General features: G+C 42.6%; 1 protein-coding gene across 1 annotated transcript in view; it reads right to left on the reverse strand.

The window, feature by feature from the left end:
- The window catches only part of palmdb (palmdelphin b), a 168,632-nt gene extending 151,376 nt beyond the window's left edge, over positions 1–17,256 (reverse strand). Inside the window, exons 1-4 of the mRNA XM_085763715.1 lie at positions 17,158–17,256; positions 9,780–9,860; positions 8,880–9,010; positions 6,895–7,009 (exon numbers count right to left, since the gene is read on the reverse strand). Of these exons, the coding sequence (XP_085619841.1) occupies positions 6,895–7,009; positions 8,880–9,010; positions 9,780–9,860; positions 17,158–17,244 (414 nt within the window). The 5' untranslated portion in view covers positions 17,245–17,256. The remainder of the gene's footprint in view (positions 1–6,894; positions 7,010–8,879; positions 9,011–9,779; positions 9,861–17,157) is intronic.
- Positions 17,257–19,355: the final 2,099 nt, after the last annotated feature.

A 19,355-nucleotide genomic window follows, 5' to 3' on the forward strand; every position in this document is an offset into this window, starting at 1 on the left:
GCGGTAGAAATGTAGGGTGAATTCCAAGTCCTATCTTAAACCTCAACCTAACCCTCAATCTCAAAAATGCGCACTCCCGTGAAGAGCTCGTGCTGTCCTGATTCTCAGAGTGTTAAGATGAGGGAAGTTTAAGGGCTGTAGAGCCTTGGGGAACAAGGGCTACCCAGAATGCAGTATTTTCATTGTTAATATAGATTTTGAGATATAAATCTAAGTATTATCTAAATTTAGGCCCATTTATGGATTATTAGGGCCACGGGGCAAAGCCCCGGGCACTACTGTTATTGTGTGGATTTTTTCCTACTTTTTATTATTATTTTTCCGACTTCTGGACGATTTTCGATTAGCTCCTTATTATATATCAAAACATGCGTCTTGATCGGGATCGGTGTGCTATTACTTACGTCGCGAAAAACTGTGCAAAATTTTGCATTGAAGTCAATGGGACGGGCGAAAAAAAAAGACAGAAAAAGACCAATCATTGGAGTTTTACAAACGTCTACTGCTCAGGCATACTTTCACCTAGAGACTCCATTTAAACTTTAAACAGTAGACACAAGTCTTGTGTATTGTCGTATTACTCCACGTTTTGATAGGTCATATAGTTTTAGATCAATCCCTGATCAATGACAATGATCATTTTTGGAGAAATTATGAGATTATAATGGGTGTGTATTGCACAGAATGTTCGTGTCAGAGTGGGTGACATCATCGGTTAGAGTGGGAGAGATGCCAGAAAAACTCCAGATTTTTTCTCTTTCCACACTCGTCCCGGCCACAATTTACACTCTACACACATGATATTTTCCAAATTTGTAGACAAACTTGTTCTGTCTCTCATCATGTGCTCAAAATATCAGAGAGACTTACAGAATTGACAGAATCAGCCTCTGAGTGCGGCCACGTCTGTCTCTGCTCCTCATTGACTCCAATACAAATATTTTCTGAGAGAAGCAGAACGGACCGATGTTTTAAAACTGCCATCCTCTCCAAAATATTTACTGTAGAAACACCAAATCGTACCACATTTTTCAGGAAGTCCTTAGAGCAACGTTGATCTGATGTTGTTGGTTCGGACTTGCCCTAGGCGAGGATCGAACCCGCGGTCTCCCGCACCGCAGGCGACGATGCTAACCGTTTCGCCAAGAGGTTGACAACCGCTTGGCAAATGGGTTAGCACGTCTTTTATGGGTGAGTGAGTTTACTTCCAGTACCGCTAACCGCCACAACCGGTCACTTCTCCTGACTGGTACCTCGTGACTGTGGCACACCCGCGGACCTCCGTTACAGGTAAAATGTTATGTAATCTCTCCACAGAGTTATCTAACGTTATAACGGTAATAAACAAATGCGCTAACTCGCACTAATGTGTTCCCTAGTCTGAAGACGTATCTGCATTTAAGGGCTGTCCCATTTCTAAATCACAGTACAGCCCTTAACACCTGGTTTGGAGGCTACTGAGACTAAAGGCCCCCACATACTCGGCCGGACATGGGTCCGCGGACATATGCTTGAGTATGTGGGGGTCGTTTTGTTTGTAGCGGAAGCTCCTCTTCCTGGTTCGTCAAATTTGGACGAACCGGGAAGAGGTTCAATACAAGAGGGACATTACAGACGAGCAGCATGGAGGTATTTGGATGTTTTTTGGTGTGTCTTTTTGTTACAAAGACAGTTGGTATCCATTTGCAACCGTCATATGGACATGCACTGCTACGCCGAGACCCCCTGTAACTCAGAGAAGCCACGGAGGACTCTGAAACTTCTCCCAGCCCTTAGTCCACATGAGGGGGAGGAGATAATGAGGGAAATTTCAATTTTGGGTGAACTATCCCTTTAAGAGTTGAGCTTGAGGGTTCAGATAGGAATTGGAATTCATCCGTAGTTTGTTCAAACTGCTGCCAGGATCAACTACATGGAGTTTTACAGAGGAGCTTCCTCAACACACTGGTCTTCATTGATCTCCATTGATCTTCATTGATCCGTATTGATCCGTATTGATCCGTCTCATCTGGCGGTGGAGCAGAGCTTCATCTCCGCCCCGCCCCTCCCGCTCCGGGTCTTGTGTGTGAACGTGGGTCTGAGCAGCTGATCCAGGTCCAGGTCCAGGTCCAGGTTCTGGTCTCGGGGCCGTCGCACCGTGGCTCTGCCGACCGGCGGCCTGAACACTCTGCTCCTGTAGCCGTGAGGGTGGAACGCCACTGGCTCCGCCCCCTCGCCACCTTCATCACCTTCATCACCTTCACCTTCATCACCATCATCATCACTGTTGCCGATGACGACCAGCTCGGCCTGGACGTCCTGCTCGTCCTCGTCCTCGGCGTTCTCGTAGCCCATGAAGATCATGGTGACGGGCTGCGACTCGTCCTCCGGGCTCGGCGACGAGGCCACGCCCCCTGACGGCGAGCGTCCCGTGACATCACCACCACCACCACGGTTACGGTTACTAGGGCTCTTCTTCTTCACTGGAGGATTGTGGGTATCCGTGGCGATGTAGAGCGGCTGTGTGGCGGCCGGCAGCCCCGCCGGCCGCGCCGTCACCGACACCAGCGCCGCCGTGGTCGAACTCACGGGGGTCGAAGTCACTCGTCGCTCGCTCCGGGCCGGACTGAGGGAAGCTACAGAAGGGGGCGGGGCTACAGCTACAGAGGGGGGCGGGGCTACAGCTACAGAAGGGGGCGGGGCCAGCTGGTTCTCTGTGGGGGCGGGGCTTAGCAGTGTGGGCGTGGGCCTCCCGCTAGGCGTCCGTGTGTTTCCCGTGTAGGCGGCGGCGTAGACGGGGGCGTGCAGCTGCAGCGGGTCGGTGGCCTGACGCAGCAGCTCGTCCACCTGCAGCGGCGTCATCGCTTCACCGTTACGCACGGCAACGCCACCGCTACCGCCGCCGCTACCGCCGCTACCACCGCTGAGCTCGTACACAGACTTGCGGCCGTCGTCGTAGACCTTCAGGCCCCGCCCCTCCACCGTCTCCGGGGTGACGGCGGCGGCGGAGACGACCTGCGTCCGACCGGTCCTCTTGTCCAGCTCCACGCTGATCTCCATCGCAAAGGTCGCTGCAACAGACGGAGGTCAGAGTGATGAGAGCTGTGAGCCTCATGATCAATAATAACCAATAATACATGTGTCAATATATTTTCATTGGTCAGATTCTGTTCAATAAAAACCTTAAAGGGATAGTTCACCCAAAAATTCAAATTTCACTCATTATAGTCTCCTCCCCCTCATGTGGACTAAGGGCTGGGAGAAGTTTCAGAGTCCTCCGTGGCTTCTCTGAGTTACAGGGGGTCTCGGCGTAGCAGTGCATGTCCATATGACGGTTGCAAATGGATACCAACTGTCTTCGTAACAAAAAGACACACCAAAAAACATCCAAATACCTCCATGCTGCTCGTATGTAATGTCCGTCTGGTATTGAAGCCCCGAAGCCACGGAGGACTCTGAAACTTCTCCCAGCCCTTAGTCCTAATTTAGATTTTGGGTAAACTATCCCTTTAAACATATGAATCGTCGTTAATTATTGATTATTATCGATGACGTCATCGCTCAAACTATTGATCTATTGATGAATTTATAGAAAATCTATCAGTGAATTTTCTCCTCATGACCTCATCCCTCTACCTCTCTTAGGCTCCTCCCCCTCCGCCTGACGGACAGGCGGCGTCCTCACAGAGGTGCATGATGGGAGATCCAGGAGAGGAGACGTCACGGGATGCGTCACGTCTGAGGAGGAAATATGAAACATTAAATAAAACACAACAAAAGACCAGAGAAGATCGTTAAATATGTTAATGAGGAACATGGAGGTTAATTAACATGAGACGACGCTCGTTAAGCTCGTTAAGCCTCATCGTTAGCCTAGCTTAGCATAAAGACTGGAAGCAGAGGGAAACTGTTAGCCTAAGCTCAGCCTACACTCACTCTGTAGCGCCACATTTGTAATAATCTGCCACATTTTGTAAATTATTGAACGCAATGTGTAATAAATTTTGCTGCATTTTGTAATAATTTGTTACATAATACACCAAATTATTACAAAATGCGGGTGTTGCACTTTTTTATGTAAAAAAAGTAATAATTTGTTGCATTATGTAACAAATTATTACAAAATGTGTTAACGTTTATTACATATTGCATTTAAGAATAATAATCTGCCATCAATGTGGCAGATTATTACAAAATGCAGCGTTATTACATTTATTACATTATGACATAATGCGGTGCTACAAACTCATTAATTAATCAATAACGACACAACGGTTAATCATTATAAAATAGTTAATCAATCATTTGTTACTGTGTAAAACAATGAAGGTTTAAGATGTTTGTACGAATCAAAGTGAGTTATTTAAATCAGTAATATGTTAATATGTTAATGTGTTAACACGTGGACCAATCAGATCGCAGCAGCAGCAGACGTCGGTTTACCTGGACGGACGTCGGCGTTGAGCTCCTACAGGTGGAGACAGAGGACGACGGTCAGCGGGAAGTCAACGGCACAGCAGGTCGGCGTGTTAGCACCAGCAGCACACACACACACACACACACACTGGTTTAACACACACACACACACACACACTGGTTTAACACACACACACTGTGTCTTTAAGAGCGAACGCCGGCAGCGAGCAAATCATGCAGATTAGTTCTTGTACACCCACTCAGAGAGTCATTTAGCTGCCACCGCCACACACACACACACACACACACACACACACACACACACAGCAGCAGCAGCTCCTCTCCTGTTTTAATGAGTTTGTTAAAAGCTTCACGTTCACACTGATCTCAGACCTGTTAAACATTACAGTAAATGGTGAAACATCATTGGAGTTTATTTTAATCAATAATTCCGTGACATCATTGAGTTTGTTATGATGTCACAGTATCAGCACTTTTTATTTATTTATTTCACATTAAGGTGTTTACAGCACTTTGGTTCCCAGCTGCCAGCATTTGCAGGGGGACGGGTTTTAATGTGACACTGTCAGAGTTGGATGTTTGATGCAGTAAGTGGAGAGTGATCAATCAATCTGATCAATCTGATCAATGAACAAGTTGTCAAACATCAGCTGAACACAGAAACAGGAAGTGGAGACAGCAGCTCCACCTGTTCCTGTATAAACAGCTGCTGCAGCTCTCTGTTGTTTTCTCCTCTGACCTTTGACCTCTGACCTCCTCTGAGCTCTGACCTCTGCTCCTCAGCGTCGTCGTCTGTGCTCAGTGTGTGAACGTATCAGCATCAGTCAGAGGTGAACGAGGGTCAGTGAACGCATCACAGTCTCACTTCACTCTGATCAGACCTAACCCTAACCCCAACCACAACAGGTGTCGCACCTGTCTGAGTCTGAGACACACACACACACACACACACACACACACACACACACACACACACACACACACACACACACACACACACACACACACACAGCTCTGTTAGCAGTGTTGGCCCAGTATTAGCCCAGTGTTGGCCCAGTATTAGCCCAGTGTTGGCCCAGTATTAGCCCAGTGTTGGCCCAGTATTAGCCCAGCTATTAGCCCAGTCTTAGCCCAGCGTTAGCTCAGTATTAGCCCAGTGTTAGCCCAGTGTTAGCCCAGCGTTAGCTCAGTATAAGCCCATTGTTAGCTCAGCTGTAACACTAGACATCTCTGCAGCAGTCTATCGTTGCACAGTCACCAAAGTGGTTATCAATATTCACGGGAGAAAAGGACAAACAACCATGTTTCTTTCTGGTCCGGAAGAACTCACACTGACCGTTTATTCTGTGCATGCTCACAACAACATCGCAGTCTCGCAGGCACACCTGTTCTCGTGTGACGTCACTGCGTGATTTATTGAACATGGCTTTGCCACTTATATTATTAAATATGCTTAACATCAGCGTTAGGCCAGTCTTAGCCCAGTATTAGCCCAGTGTTAGCCCAGTGTTGGCTCAGTGTTAGCCCAGTGTTAGCCCAGTGTTGGCTCAGTCTTAGCCCAGTCTTAGCCCAGTATTAGCCCAGTGTTAGCCCAGTGTTGGCTCAGTCTTAGCCCAGTCTTAGCCCAGTATTAGCCCAGTATTAGCCCAGTGTTAGCCCAGTGTTGGCTCAGTGTTAGCCCAGTGTTAGCCCAGTGTTGGCTCAGTCTTAGCCCAGTCTTAGCCCAGTATTAGCCCAGTGTTAGCCCAGTGTTGGCTCAGTGTTAGCCCAGTGTTAGCCCAGTGTTGGCTCAGTCTTAGCTCAGTCTTAGCCCAGTGTTAGCCCAGTGTTAGCACAGTGTTAGCTCAGCGTTGGCCCAGTGTTGGCCCAGCGTTAGCTCAGTGTTAGGCCAGTGTTGGCCCAGCGTTAGCCCAGTGTTAGCCCAGTGTTAGCCCAGTGTTGGCTCAGTGTTAGCCCAGTGTTAGCCCAGTGTTGGCTCAGTCTTAGCCCAGTGTTAGCCCAGTGTTAGCACAGTGTTAGCTCAGCGTTGGCCCAGTGTTGGCCCAGAGTTAGCTCAGCGTTGGCCCAGTGTTGGCCCAGCGTTAGCTCAGTGTTAGGCCAGTGTTGGCCCAGCGTTAGCCCAGTGTTAGCCCAGTATTAGCCCAGTCTTAGCCCAGCGTTAGCCCAGCGTTAGCCCAGTGTTAGCTCAGCGTTAGGCCAGTCTTAGCCCAGTGTTGGCCCAGTATTAGCCCAGCGTTAGCCCAGTGTTAGCCCAGTCTTAGCCCAGTGTTAGCCCAGCGTTAGCCCAGAGTTAGCCCAGAGTTAGCCCAGCGTTAGCCCAGTGTTAGCCCAGTATTAGGCCAGTGTTAGCCCAGTGTTAGCCCAGTCTTAGCCCAGTATTAGCCCAGCGTTAGCCCAGTATTAGCCCAGTGTTAGCCCAGTATTAGCCCAGTGTTAGCCCAGCGTTAGCCCAGCGTTAGCCCAGCTGAGGGGACTCACCTTGATGATGTCTTCAGGTGTCCTCTCCACCTCCTTCAGCCTCCTCAGCACCAGCTCCTCGTTAGCAGAGATGTTGAGCTCCTGAGTCTCCAGCTCCTCCACCTCCTTCTCTATCCTGCACAGAGACGCAGCGCCGTCCGTTACCGTGACGTCATGTTGGGTCAGGTAACATTATGCTATCTTATGTTAGGTTACATTAGGCCTACCTAACGTAGCATTATGATGTCATCTTATGTCAGGTAACGCAGCGTTGTGTTACGTCATGCTTAACGTTACGTAACTTTATGTAATCTTAGGTTACGTTACCTGACAGAGCATTGTGAGTTCATGTTATGCCAGGTAACGTACCATTGTATGATTGTATGATATGCTAGGTTATGCTATGTCATGTAACTTAAAATGAGCCGCCACTCACTCGAATCGACCACTCCGCTGCAGAGATAGAGGCTGAAAGCCAAACCCACCCAAATAACCTGCTCTCAGCAGCAGGGCGCAGAGACACTGAATCCAACATGTTAGTTATTTCCAATCGGTTCCAGTAGATTTATTTTCAGTTAGTTTATCCAAATTGTGTGAAAATAAAGATTAAACAATAGTTTATAGTAGCAGGTGGTTCCAAGCTGTGCCAAAAATGGACATTTTGGAAAGTTCGCCTGGATATTTTGTAGTAAAATCTCAATCATTTTGTCCTGCTTCAATTAATCAGAATCAACCACTGCAGAGACAATGTTCACATGTTGTACAATGATTTTATAGAGAGTTTGAGCTTCATCAGCATTATTCTAAAGGGCACTCATCAAAAATATGATTTTTTTTTTAGGCGAATATTAATTTTATTAATTTTTTTCTGTGTGTCATCTTCATTTACTCTTCACCAGTAACAGATATACTGAAATTTACACATTTCAGCAATTCCTCATTTTTTTCCCTTTACTATGACACCAAAAGTATTCAAATAGACCTTGTGGTTGCAGAGATATACTCATTTTATTATGGATATGCAATTTTCGAGAAAAGGCCTAAAAAATAGGCTGGATTTTAAAAGGTTAAAGTAATGTAACATTATTAATAATGTTACATTACATTAGGTAATTACCTAATGTGATGTTAGCCTCATAAACCAGCCTCTCCCGGAAATGCATTTCATTTCATTTCATTTCTGAGGGAGAGTCTGGCCTCATTCCCCCTTTAAGCGTTTGGGCTGGGCGGGAGCTGGGCGGGAGTAGTAGCGTTGACAGACAACCCCATTCAGCCAATCAGCAAGTTGGTACATCAAACTTTTGCCGAATCCAGTTGGAAGAACAGCGAAAACGTCTTTTCCTTCAAGAAACTCAACAAGCGCCGACTCTTGCTCTTGTTTAATTGCTGTAATGGATTGGATGGTATTTCAGTAAGAACTTCCCTTGTTGCTGTTTTTAGGCTGCTGCTGCTAGATATCATCCGGGGCTTTGCACCAGTCGGTCCCTGATTGGCCAACGTGCTGTGTCAATCACAGAAATCTGAGCGGCGATGCTGATTGGCTCGGCCTTCTGAGGGTTTCAGGCCATGAATGAAGCCAGACTCTCCCTCAGAAATGAAATGAAATGAAATGAAATGAAATGCATTTCCGGATGAGGCTGGTTTACGAGGCTAATGTGATGTCATGTTATGTCAGGAAACGCAACGTTGTGATATGCTATGAAATGTAATGTAACGTAACGTAATGTAACATTATGTTATGTTAGATTACATTTCCTAACGTAACTTTGTGATGTCATTTTATGTCAGGTAGCATCATTCTGGGTAAAGACTGAACATGACCGTTCCTGTTCAGGTCTTTTTAAACCTGTTGGAGTTGATTTGTGTAGCCTACTTTGTGCTGATGTTTATCAACATGTAGCCTATCGTTACTATCAAATCAATCAATCAATAAGTCAATCAGTGGATAAGCTGAAGCTGAGGTTGAGGTGCTGCAGCCTCCAGGTGAGCAGCCAGGTGTGTCCTACCTGAGGATGTTGGTCTGCAGCTGGTGTCTCTGCTGCTGCTCGTCTTCAGCCTGCAGCCTCATGGCCTCCTGCTCCTCCTCCGACTGCTGGCTCAGCCCGTCCATCAGCCACTGCTCCCTCAGGGCCTTCTTCTGCTCACACACACACACACACACACACACACACACACACACACACACACACACACACACACACACACACACACACACACACAGTCAGGTAGCCTAACGTGTCTGGTTGGTCTCAGTTTAATCTCTCTGCTCAGTAATCACTATATAGATGAGGATGAGCTCTTCTGTTATGAGCTCAGAGACACTGGATGTAATGAAACCTCGGTCCTCGGGGTCGGGGGGGGTGTGTGTGTGTGTGTGTGTGTGTGTGTGTGTTTCTGTAAAATTCGAAGATGCAGGACAACATTCGGTCAATCAACCCTTTCAGTGCAAGGTAGATACACACCTATGGAGTTCTTTACCACCAGAAATCAAATCCCAAACTGAATTAAAGATGTTTAGTGCTAAAGCTAAACATCCGCTTAAAGCAGCAGCAGAAATGTGAACATTAACTTCTCTTGTGCAATTTCTTAATCTAAATTTTGCAGCTGTGTTTATTTATTCATGCTACCTATTCACTGTAATATTCACTGTATTTGTAGCCTATTATTGCACTTATTGTATTCAGTATCTTTTATCCTTCTGTAGCCTGACCAGGGACAAAGACTGACCATCAGCTGCAGCTAGACGTCTTGTTTGCATCGCATTTTTCTTTCTTTGTGGCAATGTTGTATGTATCTCCCCTGTTAAATAAACATTAAAATAAAAAAATAAAAAAATAGTATGTGTGTGTGTTGGGGGGGGGCTGATCTTTATTACAGGAAGCTCATGTTGTCTCAGCAGCCGGTACCTTGATGTACTGCAGCTTCAGCTTCTCCTCTTCAATCTGCCTCCTCTTCCTGGAGATGTCCTCCTGGATCCTCCTCTTGTCCTGTGTGTGTGTGTGGGGGGTTAATAGAGAGGGGGGGGGGGGGGGGGGGAATGGGGTGGGGGGTTAATAGGGAGGGGGGTGGGGGGGTAGAGACAAACACATGTTAGCATCATGTGTACATTTTACAACATGGAAACTATTCCACCTGTTGTTCTTCTCGCGCCGACTCTTCAACCTTGAGCTGACAGCTGGACACCGACAGGAATAACTGACAACCACGACTACCTGAGTGTGTGTGTGTGTGTGTGTGTGTCTGTGTGTCTCTCTCTGTGTGTAGAAGCTTCATTCATGTTGCTGTGAACACATTTGTCCTGATGAACTCAGCAGCTCAGTGACTGGGAGTCACACTGGGGGAGTGAAGGTGGAGGTGTGTGTCTGTGTGTTTTTTTTGTTTTGTTTTTTTTGTTTGTCTTTTATAGTTGTGTCACATTAACTGTCTCTCTTTGTAGTTTTATTATCTGTTTAGATACGTTCCAATTTGTGTACCGACTTTCTGTGTGTTTTTCCTGTCTACCGTATATGAATTATGTTGTGTTATGTCCTTGTTGTTCATTTTAATGGCTTCTAACACCTCGCCAGGAGGACTACAGTCTGAAACTAGCTGTTGGCTAACACTGGCACTTTTACATTTTTATTATGTTCATTAATGTGCACTGTCCTCCTTAAAAAAAAAAAAAAAAAACAAGTCTTGGGGGGGGGGGTCAGTGTGAAGAGGGGGGGTCAGTGTGACAGTGTGAGGTCTAAAAGCAGCAGTGGATCTGGATCAGAGGCTCTAAGCTCCAGTGAAAGGGGATCTCCTCCTGGTGACGACGGTGTATTTATAACTCTGTGATGGTGACGTCAGTCTCATATACTGGTTTATACTGCTATAAACAGTTGTATACTGGTATCTACTGGTATATACAGGTATAAAAAAGGTTTATACAGCTATATACAGATATATACTGGTATATACAGGTATAAACTGGTATACACAACTAGATAAGGATATATACAGGTACATACCGGTATATACAGATATATAATACAGATATATACTGGTATATACAGGTATACAAAGGTTTATACAGCTATATACAGGTATGTATACAGATATATAATATAAGTATATACAGGTATGTACTGGTATATAGGTACAGTGCCTTGCCCAAAATGTTGAACACCATGAACCATTTTCCTTCCACTTCAGTTACGTGTTACTTCATGTTGGTCTATCTCATAAAATCCCAACGTGGTTTTAACGTGACAAAATGTGGAAAAGTTCATCAAGAGGTATGAATACTTTTCGCTGTATGGCGCTGTATATACAGGTATATAACGGTAGGTTATATACAGACATATACAGGTATAAACTGATATAAAACACAGACGTATGGAGGTATGGAGGTGTCAGACTCAGATCCACATGCAGCTCCTCTGGTTCCTCTGCTGCTTCTCACCCACTCTCTTATTATTTCAGTCTCTGCTGCATCAGGACTGAAGCTCAGACTGAAGCTCAGAGCTGTGACTCACCGGCTGCTACAGCTCACACACACACACACACACACACACACACACACACACACACACACACACACACACACACACACACACACAGCAGCAGCAGGACTCACCTGAGATCCACCTGACACTCACACTGACGCACACAACACACAACAAGACGCTGCAATACCAGGATTACTGAGCAGGAGGAACACCCAGACCAAGATTCACTGCTTTCTTCATTAGTTAAAAGGGATAGTTCAACATTTTGGCAAATTGACCCACAGACATAATAATATAGTCATACCAGTAGGTTTGTTACCTTTAATTGTCGGTGCAAGCTGTTTTTAGAACGGCGGAGCAGAGCCGTGAGCTGCTCAGAGCTACGCTACGGAGGCTCATTATGGGATTTCTTGGTTTCCCTCATCATCAAACTCATCAAATACACAATCCAACAACTCCACAACGCTCTGGTGGACAAGTTGTGAGCTGCACATTCACCATGCTATGAGATAATAACACAACGTTACCACACAGAGTTGTTGTAGAGGGAAATTCATGTAAAACCACTGATGCACGTTGCCTTCAGGGACAGTTTTTCATCAACAGTCTCTGTATTTCCCTCTAAAACAACTCTGTGTGGTAACGTTGTGTTATTATCTCATAGCGTGGTGAATGTGCAGCTCACAACTTGTCCACCAGAGCGTTGTGGAGTTGTTGGATTGTGTATTTGATGAGTTTTTCATTCATTCATTCATTACTTTATTTCAGACCCAAGGGGATCCATATCGCCATAAAAGCACAATAAAATAATAAAAGAAAGACAGAATAAGAGTAAAATAGGAAAAAGAATGAGGTTTGATGAGCGAAACCAAGAAATCCCATAATGAGCCTCCGTAGCGTAGCTCTGAGCAGCTCACGGCTCTGCTCCGCCGTTCTAAAAATAGCTTGCACCGACAATTAAAGGTAACGAACCTACTGCTATGACTATAGGGATTATGGCAATGGGACAATTTGCCAATTGGCCAACAGTGGCCTGTCCACATCAACACTGAGGTTTGACTCCCAGACTCATGTGAACATCTGTCTGTCTCTGATGGAAGCAGACAGATGTTATTCAGGAGAAGTGTGAAGCTTCATTCTTCAGTCTCAGTTCAACTCAGTTCTTTGTTCCTCCAGGACGTCATCGCCATAAAGAAACTATTCAGTTTGATCTCATCTAGTATCTGCAGCAGCAGTATAAAATATCTATGAATATGTAAACCAGCTCCACCTCCATCTCCTCCCACCTTCAGCTCCAACACAACAAACCTCTGCTTGTTTTCTCCTCAACTACACACACACACACACACACACACACACACAGCAACATGAGACAAAATGAAGAAGAGGAGGAGGAGGAGGAAGAAGCTGTCTATGACCAGGGTTGTTCCTTCACTCCTCCTCTCTACATAGTGAATTCTCTATAGTGACTGTATATTGAGCTCACTGGTAAAATGAAAAAAAACAACTTGGTAACACTTTATTTGATGCCTATCTCTATAACACATTATAACCAGACTTATAATGAGTTATAATGCAGTTATAGCACTGTATAACTATAGTTATTAACACTCATAAATGATCATAAGACTTTATAACAATAATCATAACACACTATGAAGCATTTTATCATGACTATAAGGTCAGGTATTATATAATACGTTATAATTGTTAGTAACTCGCTGACAATGCCCACATCGATAATGCATTATAAATATAGTTATAATGTGTTATAATTGGCTTATTAACATGTATAACTATCATTATAAACACTCATAGATTATCATAAGGCTTTATAACAATAAGCATAACACATCATAGAGCATTATAACTCATTTATAATACTTGAGATTGGGGTCAAATAAAGTGTTACCAAAAACCCTTTCCAACACGACTCCACTGTTCAGTTAATTACGTTATTACATCACATAATTAAAACCTTGCAGATCAATGACGACTGTGATCTGTGTCGTCACTTTGTGGTGAGTGATTCAGACACGATATGATATGTTTTTTTGTGATATGTTGTTGCATTTAACCCTGTTATTAACTTATTAACTTTATGTATTTGTGTTGTGATGTTGTAACTAATCCTCACTATTAACCTGCTTGTACTTTGTCTTTCATGTTCTGTCAGTTGAGCCTTCCTAACCCTTTGTTATACTAGTGTGTTGTTATATTTCTCTGCCTTTCCCACCACTGCCTGTCCTGCTGCTTTGCCTGTATGTCTATATGTCTGAACAGCTGTTTGTTTAACCCTTTCCATCCCTGTCAGTCTCTTGCTGTTTGTCTGCATAGTCATGCTTGTGTATTGTCTTTGTTGTGGTCCTGCTACATGTCTGTATAGTTGTGCTTTGTGCCACCGTCTTTAACCAATACTTTTTTCACATTCACAGTCACACTCCCCCCCTCCCTTCAAGAAGCTTGTGCTTTTTGTCAGGCCATCATTGCAAATAAGAACTTGTTCTTAAAGGGACAACCAGGAGTTTCTATTTGGTTATAAAAAGTCTGATATTAATGTGGATGAATCTCCGTTACCACTTGTTAATGGTCCATTTTAGATAAATCTATGGTTTTGTCTCTATGGTTATTTTGTTATTATTAGTGGTGGTGGAAATGCTGGGCGAGCCGACCAGCGTTTCTTTACTTTCGGTTTCGTGGCGAGTCATGAGAATAACGCCGCCGTATGAATCTCCGTTTATGGTGGGAACTACGACGGTATGTGATCGTCTTCCAACCTCTGACTTTAATTCTTGATGAATGAAAACATGAGTCTGTCTGGTAACGCTTTATATTAAGGTCCTTGTAATAAGCATTAGTTAATAGGTAATAAGGCTCTTATAAGTGATTACAAGATGCTTATTAACATTATTATGCATTTATAAGACTATATATGTATTAATAGACTCATTATAATATAGTTAATAGCAGACTATAAGAGATTTATAATAACTTATAATAAACTTAGTTAACTGTTTGTTGATGCTTATGAACATTAATAAAATCCTTATGAGTATCTTATAATTGTTCATAATAACATTACAAACACATATATTGACTCAACTAGCCCAATCATTATGTCTTTATTAATCTTAAGGTCTGTGTAATAAGCGTTAGTTAATAGGTAATAAGGCTCTTATAAGTGCTTACAAGTATTAATAGTCTCATTATTATATAGTTAATAGCAGACTATAAGAGATTTATAATAACTTATAAGAAACTTGTTAACTGTTGATGCTTAAGAACATTAATAAAATCTTCATGAGTATCAATCTAACCCAACCATGATGTCTTTGTCATGCCTTTATTAATCTTTTTTTTGTTTGATACTTTATTGCTCATCTACGTATTATAAGTTTACTTGTTTACAGTAAACTCTGCTTTTTGCAGGTACTGGATCTAAAGCGAGAACAATGTCTTATTAAGGCTGATAAATCTTTTATTATGCATTTGATTTTGGTTTTCAGAAAGGTGCGTCGGAGGAGAAGAGCAGACTTGTAGAGTTTCTTCTCACTTGAAACATTTTACCCTTTCGCTTTTATTTTGAAGGCAAACAGCAAAACCGGAAGTTCCGGTTTAAGCTAGCAGCTGATAGCTTAACACATGCCCATGTGTAAAATGGAGGTAGTTGCCCAACATTTTTGCCCCCGAGTAGAATTCAAACCCATTCTGGGCCTCGAAAAGAAGCAGCTGACAAGAGGAAGCGTTGTGAGACGGAGGATGACTCTTCTGGTAAGTTTAACTGCTGCTAACTAGTTAGTACAAACTCAAACATGCATAGCTAACGTTAGCCGAAGCTAGTGTAGACCTAGCCGCCTCAAGACTGTTGCTGCCCTACGGAAGCGCTTCTCTGTGTATCAGTGAGAACGTTTTTATATTAAAATGTAGTTTATTTTGTCTCCAGCTAGGCTTATATACATACAATGTACATTGTCGAAATATATAACTTCTCTCTTTCGTTGTGCACCGTCTGATATGTTCTTGACACTTTTCTGTACATGATAGCCTACTTACTGCTGTGTACATTCAGCACAGTCATTTGAGTTTGAGTTTGAGTTTAATGAAATGTGCTACATTAAGACTCTATTTAAAATGCTTGAAAATTCAACTGTAAAGTGTTATTGCAGGATATATCGAGACTTTTATTTTTTATGTTTTTACATAAAAAGAAAATGTCATTATGAAAACTCAGATGTAAATTTCCTCTATCCTCATTCTCTCCCGACCCCTCCTCAGACTCCTCAAGCTCCTCAACCTCAGATGATGGCAAGAAGAAGAGGAAGAGGGAATTGCTTTTGATGCAAACAAGAGTGCAAAAGAGCAGCTGCGTTAAATGTTCAATGGAATTAAAAATTTAAAAAAATAAAAGTGTACTTTTTTTTCAAAGACCTGTTTTAGGTTATTTTTATACATTTTAAGTATAAAAATCATGTTGCACTTTGCAAAATTGCACTTTTTTGACTTAAATTATTTGTATAATATGCCTAAATGTTTTAAAGGTGCTTTCTACCTGTTTTAGGTGATTTTGATTTTTATACATTTTCAGTAAAATGTCTCTTTACTTGACAGCAATGAATAAAACAATGTTGGGCTTCACTGTTGAAACATTTGTATTACTATGCAATCTTTTCTTTACATTTCATCAACCTTGACCACATGTATTGTTCATTACAGATGTGGAAGTTGTGAAAATCATTGTTAACCATTAATGAATGCATTACAAAAGATTTATTAGACTTAATAAGGCATTGTTCTCGCTTTAGATCCAGTACCTGCAAAAAGCATAGTTAACTGTTAACAAGTGCATAGTTAACTGATAATAAGGGCATAATAATGCACAATAAAAGATTTATCAGCATTAATAAGATATTGTTCTCGCTTTAGATCCAGTACCTGCAAAAAGCATAGTTAACTGTTAACAAGTGCATAGTTAATTTATAATAGATGAGCAATAAAGTATATATTAATGTTAATAAATCAAACAAAAAAGATTAATAAAGGCATGACAAAGACATCATGGTTGGGCTACACTCAATGTGTTTGTAATGTTATTATGAACAATTATAAGATACTCATGAAGATTTTATTAATGTTCTTAAGCATCAACAAACAGTTAACAAGTTTCTTATAAGTTATTATAAATCTCTTATAGTCTGCTATTAACTATATAATAATGAGACTATTAATACTTGTAAGCACTTATAAGAGCCTTATTACCTATTAACTAACGCTTATTACACAGACCTTAAGATTAATAAAGACATAATGATTGGGCTAGTTGAGTCAACATATGTGTTTGTAATGTTATTATGAACAATTATAAGATACTCATAAGGATTTTATTAATGTTCATAAGCATCAACAAACAGTTAACTAAGTTTATTATAAGTTATTATAAATCTCTTATAGTCTGCTATTAACTATATTATAATGAGTCTATTAATACATATATAGTCTTATAAATGCATAATAATGTTAATAAGCATCTTGTAATCACTTATAAGGGCCTTATTACCTATTAACTAATGCTTATTACAAGGACCTTAATATAAAGCGTTACCGTCTGTCTTGCACCGGTCAAAGAATTTCACGGTGCGGAGGCTCATAAATGTAGTGTGGAAACACTTCGCTTTTACAAAACTCCTCGTTGTCCCTTTAATGATTTTTGCCTGGTTAAATAAAGGTTAAATGAAAAAAAAGAAGAAAAGAGACAGAGACAAACTGGAAACTGAAGAAAGAAGAAGGAAGAGGAAGAGGAGAAGGAGCTTCTCACCGTGATGGCCTGCAGCCGCTCCTTCAGCAGGTCGGCCTCCTCCATGTCGACCTGCAGGAGAACAGGACAGAGGTCAGAGGTCGTCATGGAAACACATGAAGGAGGAGGAGCCGTGTGTGTGTGTGTGTGTGTGTGTGTGTGTGTGTGTGTGTGTGTGTGACAGCTAGGTGTGAGGCGTCAGAGCGATGAGCGATGATCAGGACGAGGAATCAAACTGTGACTCAGGAATCTGACACGACGGTGGCGGTCAGCGACTCAGAGGAGCAACACACCAACACACCAACACACCAACACACCAACACACCAACACACCAACACACCAACACAGCAGCTCAGAGCATAGATATATATACTGACTAGATGCTGCTTCTGCTTCTCAGCGTACGTCAACACGGCGGCCATCTTGGTCAGGGGTTTCTGACCATAGACATATAAACGTCTGACCAGCAGTCAGACCAGTCAGACCCTGTACAACATGTTTCAGTGTATTTATACATGTGGGTGTGTGTCTGAGTATCTAAGTGTATGTTTAATACATTAAAAAAGATTATTAAAAAAATGTTTTGTTGTTATATCATAAATATGTGGGTTGTGCAATACCTGCAGTGCTTGAGTGAAACCGGCAATGGAAACATGGATGGATAGATTGTTTAGTTGCTATAATATGTTGATAACATACCATGTCATTCTTTAATTTTTACTTTTACTTTAATCCGATGCGCTATGCAATGCAATACACCTGGCACTTTAAACTGAGTGCACTTTAGGGCACCGTGCAATACAACTTGGTACCCATGTACTCCTGCACTTTAGCACCTGTCACTTTGGCCCAGCACTTTGCACTTTGCACTTTATTTCTCAAACTGTCCAGGTTCCACTACTGGCCTGATTATCTGACCTGTTTTTTATCTTGTTGTCTACTTCGTCATGTCGTGTATATAACTGTGTTCCCCTGTTACTGTATTGTTTTTATGTTCTGGGACTCCGGATGGAAATTAGCATCGATGCTACAATCCGGCACATTTACATGTTTCTTATATGTACATTGATGTGCGCTGTCCCAGTCAAATAAACAAATAAAGTAAAGTAAAGTAATGTGTCTGACGTTTATAATAAACCAAACGGCTTGAGAATGGGTTGAATATTCAGTGAGTTGTGGTGATGTTAATGGTTGATAGACCTCTGATGCAGGAAGTAGACACAGCTTCCCCCTGACCAAGATGGCCGCCGCGCTGCCGCATCGTTCCAATGGACAGCAGCGTCAGAGGAGGCATTGATTGATTGATTGATTGAAAACTTTATTGAACAACATTAGACAAGTGTTCAAAAGGATTAAAAACACAATAAAGCCCAAAGGCTTGTTTCCATTGTGGTCCTATTTGATGGTAGACGGTACACATGGATTTAAAACAAGGAAGACAGACACACAACACATGGATCTAACCCCAGCTATGAGGGCTGAGGAGGTCAAAGGTCAGAGGTCAGAGGTCGGGAACAAGGAACTATAGGAGGAGAAGGACGGATGAACCTCTGCAGATTAACCTCAGCTACAGCAGCACTGGTCAACCAGCCAGAGACTTAGAGCCAAACCTTTAACTGTGATGCTGCAAAGACATTATACACACACACACACACACACACACATGCACACAACCTCTCTGCCTTATATACATAAACACACACAGAGTGAAATATTAACAATTTACCGTGTCACAAATGTCACACACCCTGAGTCACTATGAAAGAGGAGTTGGACAGAAATGGACTAGAGGCCAGTGTCACTGTCAACACAACACATACACACATCCCAGTCCTCCTGAACATTTATGCAATAGCATCCAGAAAAAAGAATGTGTGAAAAGGTTTTTTACCTTATTGCTTTTCTATTTCATCATGTTTATTATGTTTGAATGGATCTGAAGATGTGAAGCTATGAAATGTGCTAACGACATCTTACATATCAGACAGAAAGTTTTGTCTCCAGTCCTCAGGAAGTGTCCTCTGCTTGTCTTCATATTTACTCTCAGCTTTGCTTTTGGATATTTTTGTGAATGAATCACAGCCGTGGGAAAAAATCGGAACACTTGTGTGTGTGCAGAGCAGGTCGTTAACCGGTTAATAACTGTTGAGTCATAGGATCTGTGGCAACGTAATCGTCTATCGGAGACTGAGAGGATGATCCATGATGTTTGGTTTGG

This window comes from Trachurus japonicus, chromosome 20, assembly GCF_045865225.1.
Source record: "Trachurus japonicus isolate A0001 chromosome 20, Traja_1.0".
Taxonomy (NCBI): domain Eukaryota; kingdom Metazoa; phylum Chordata; class Actinopteri; order Carangiformes; family Carangidae; genus Trachurus; species Trachurus japonicus.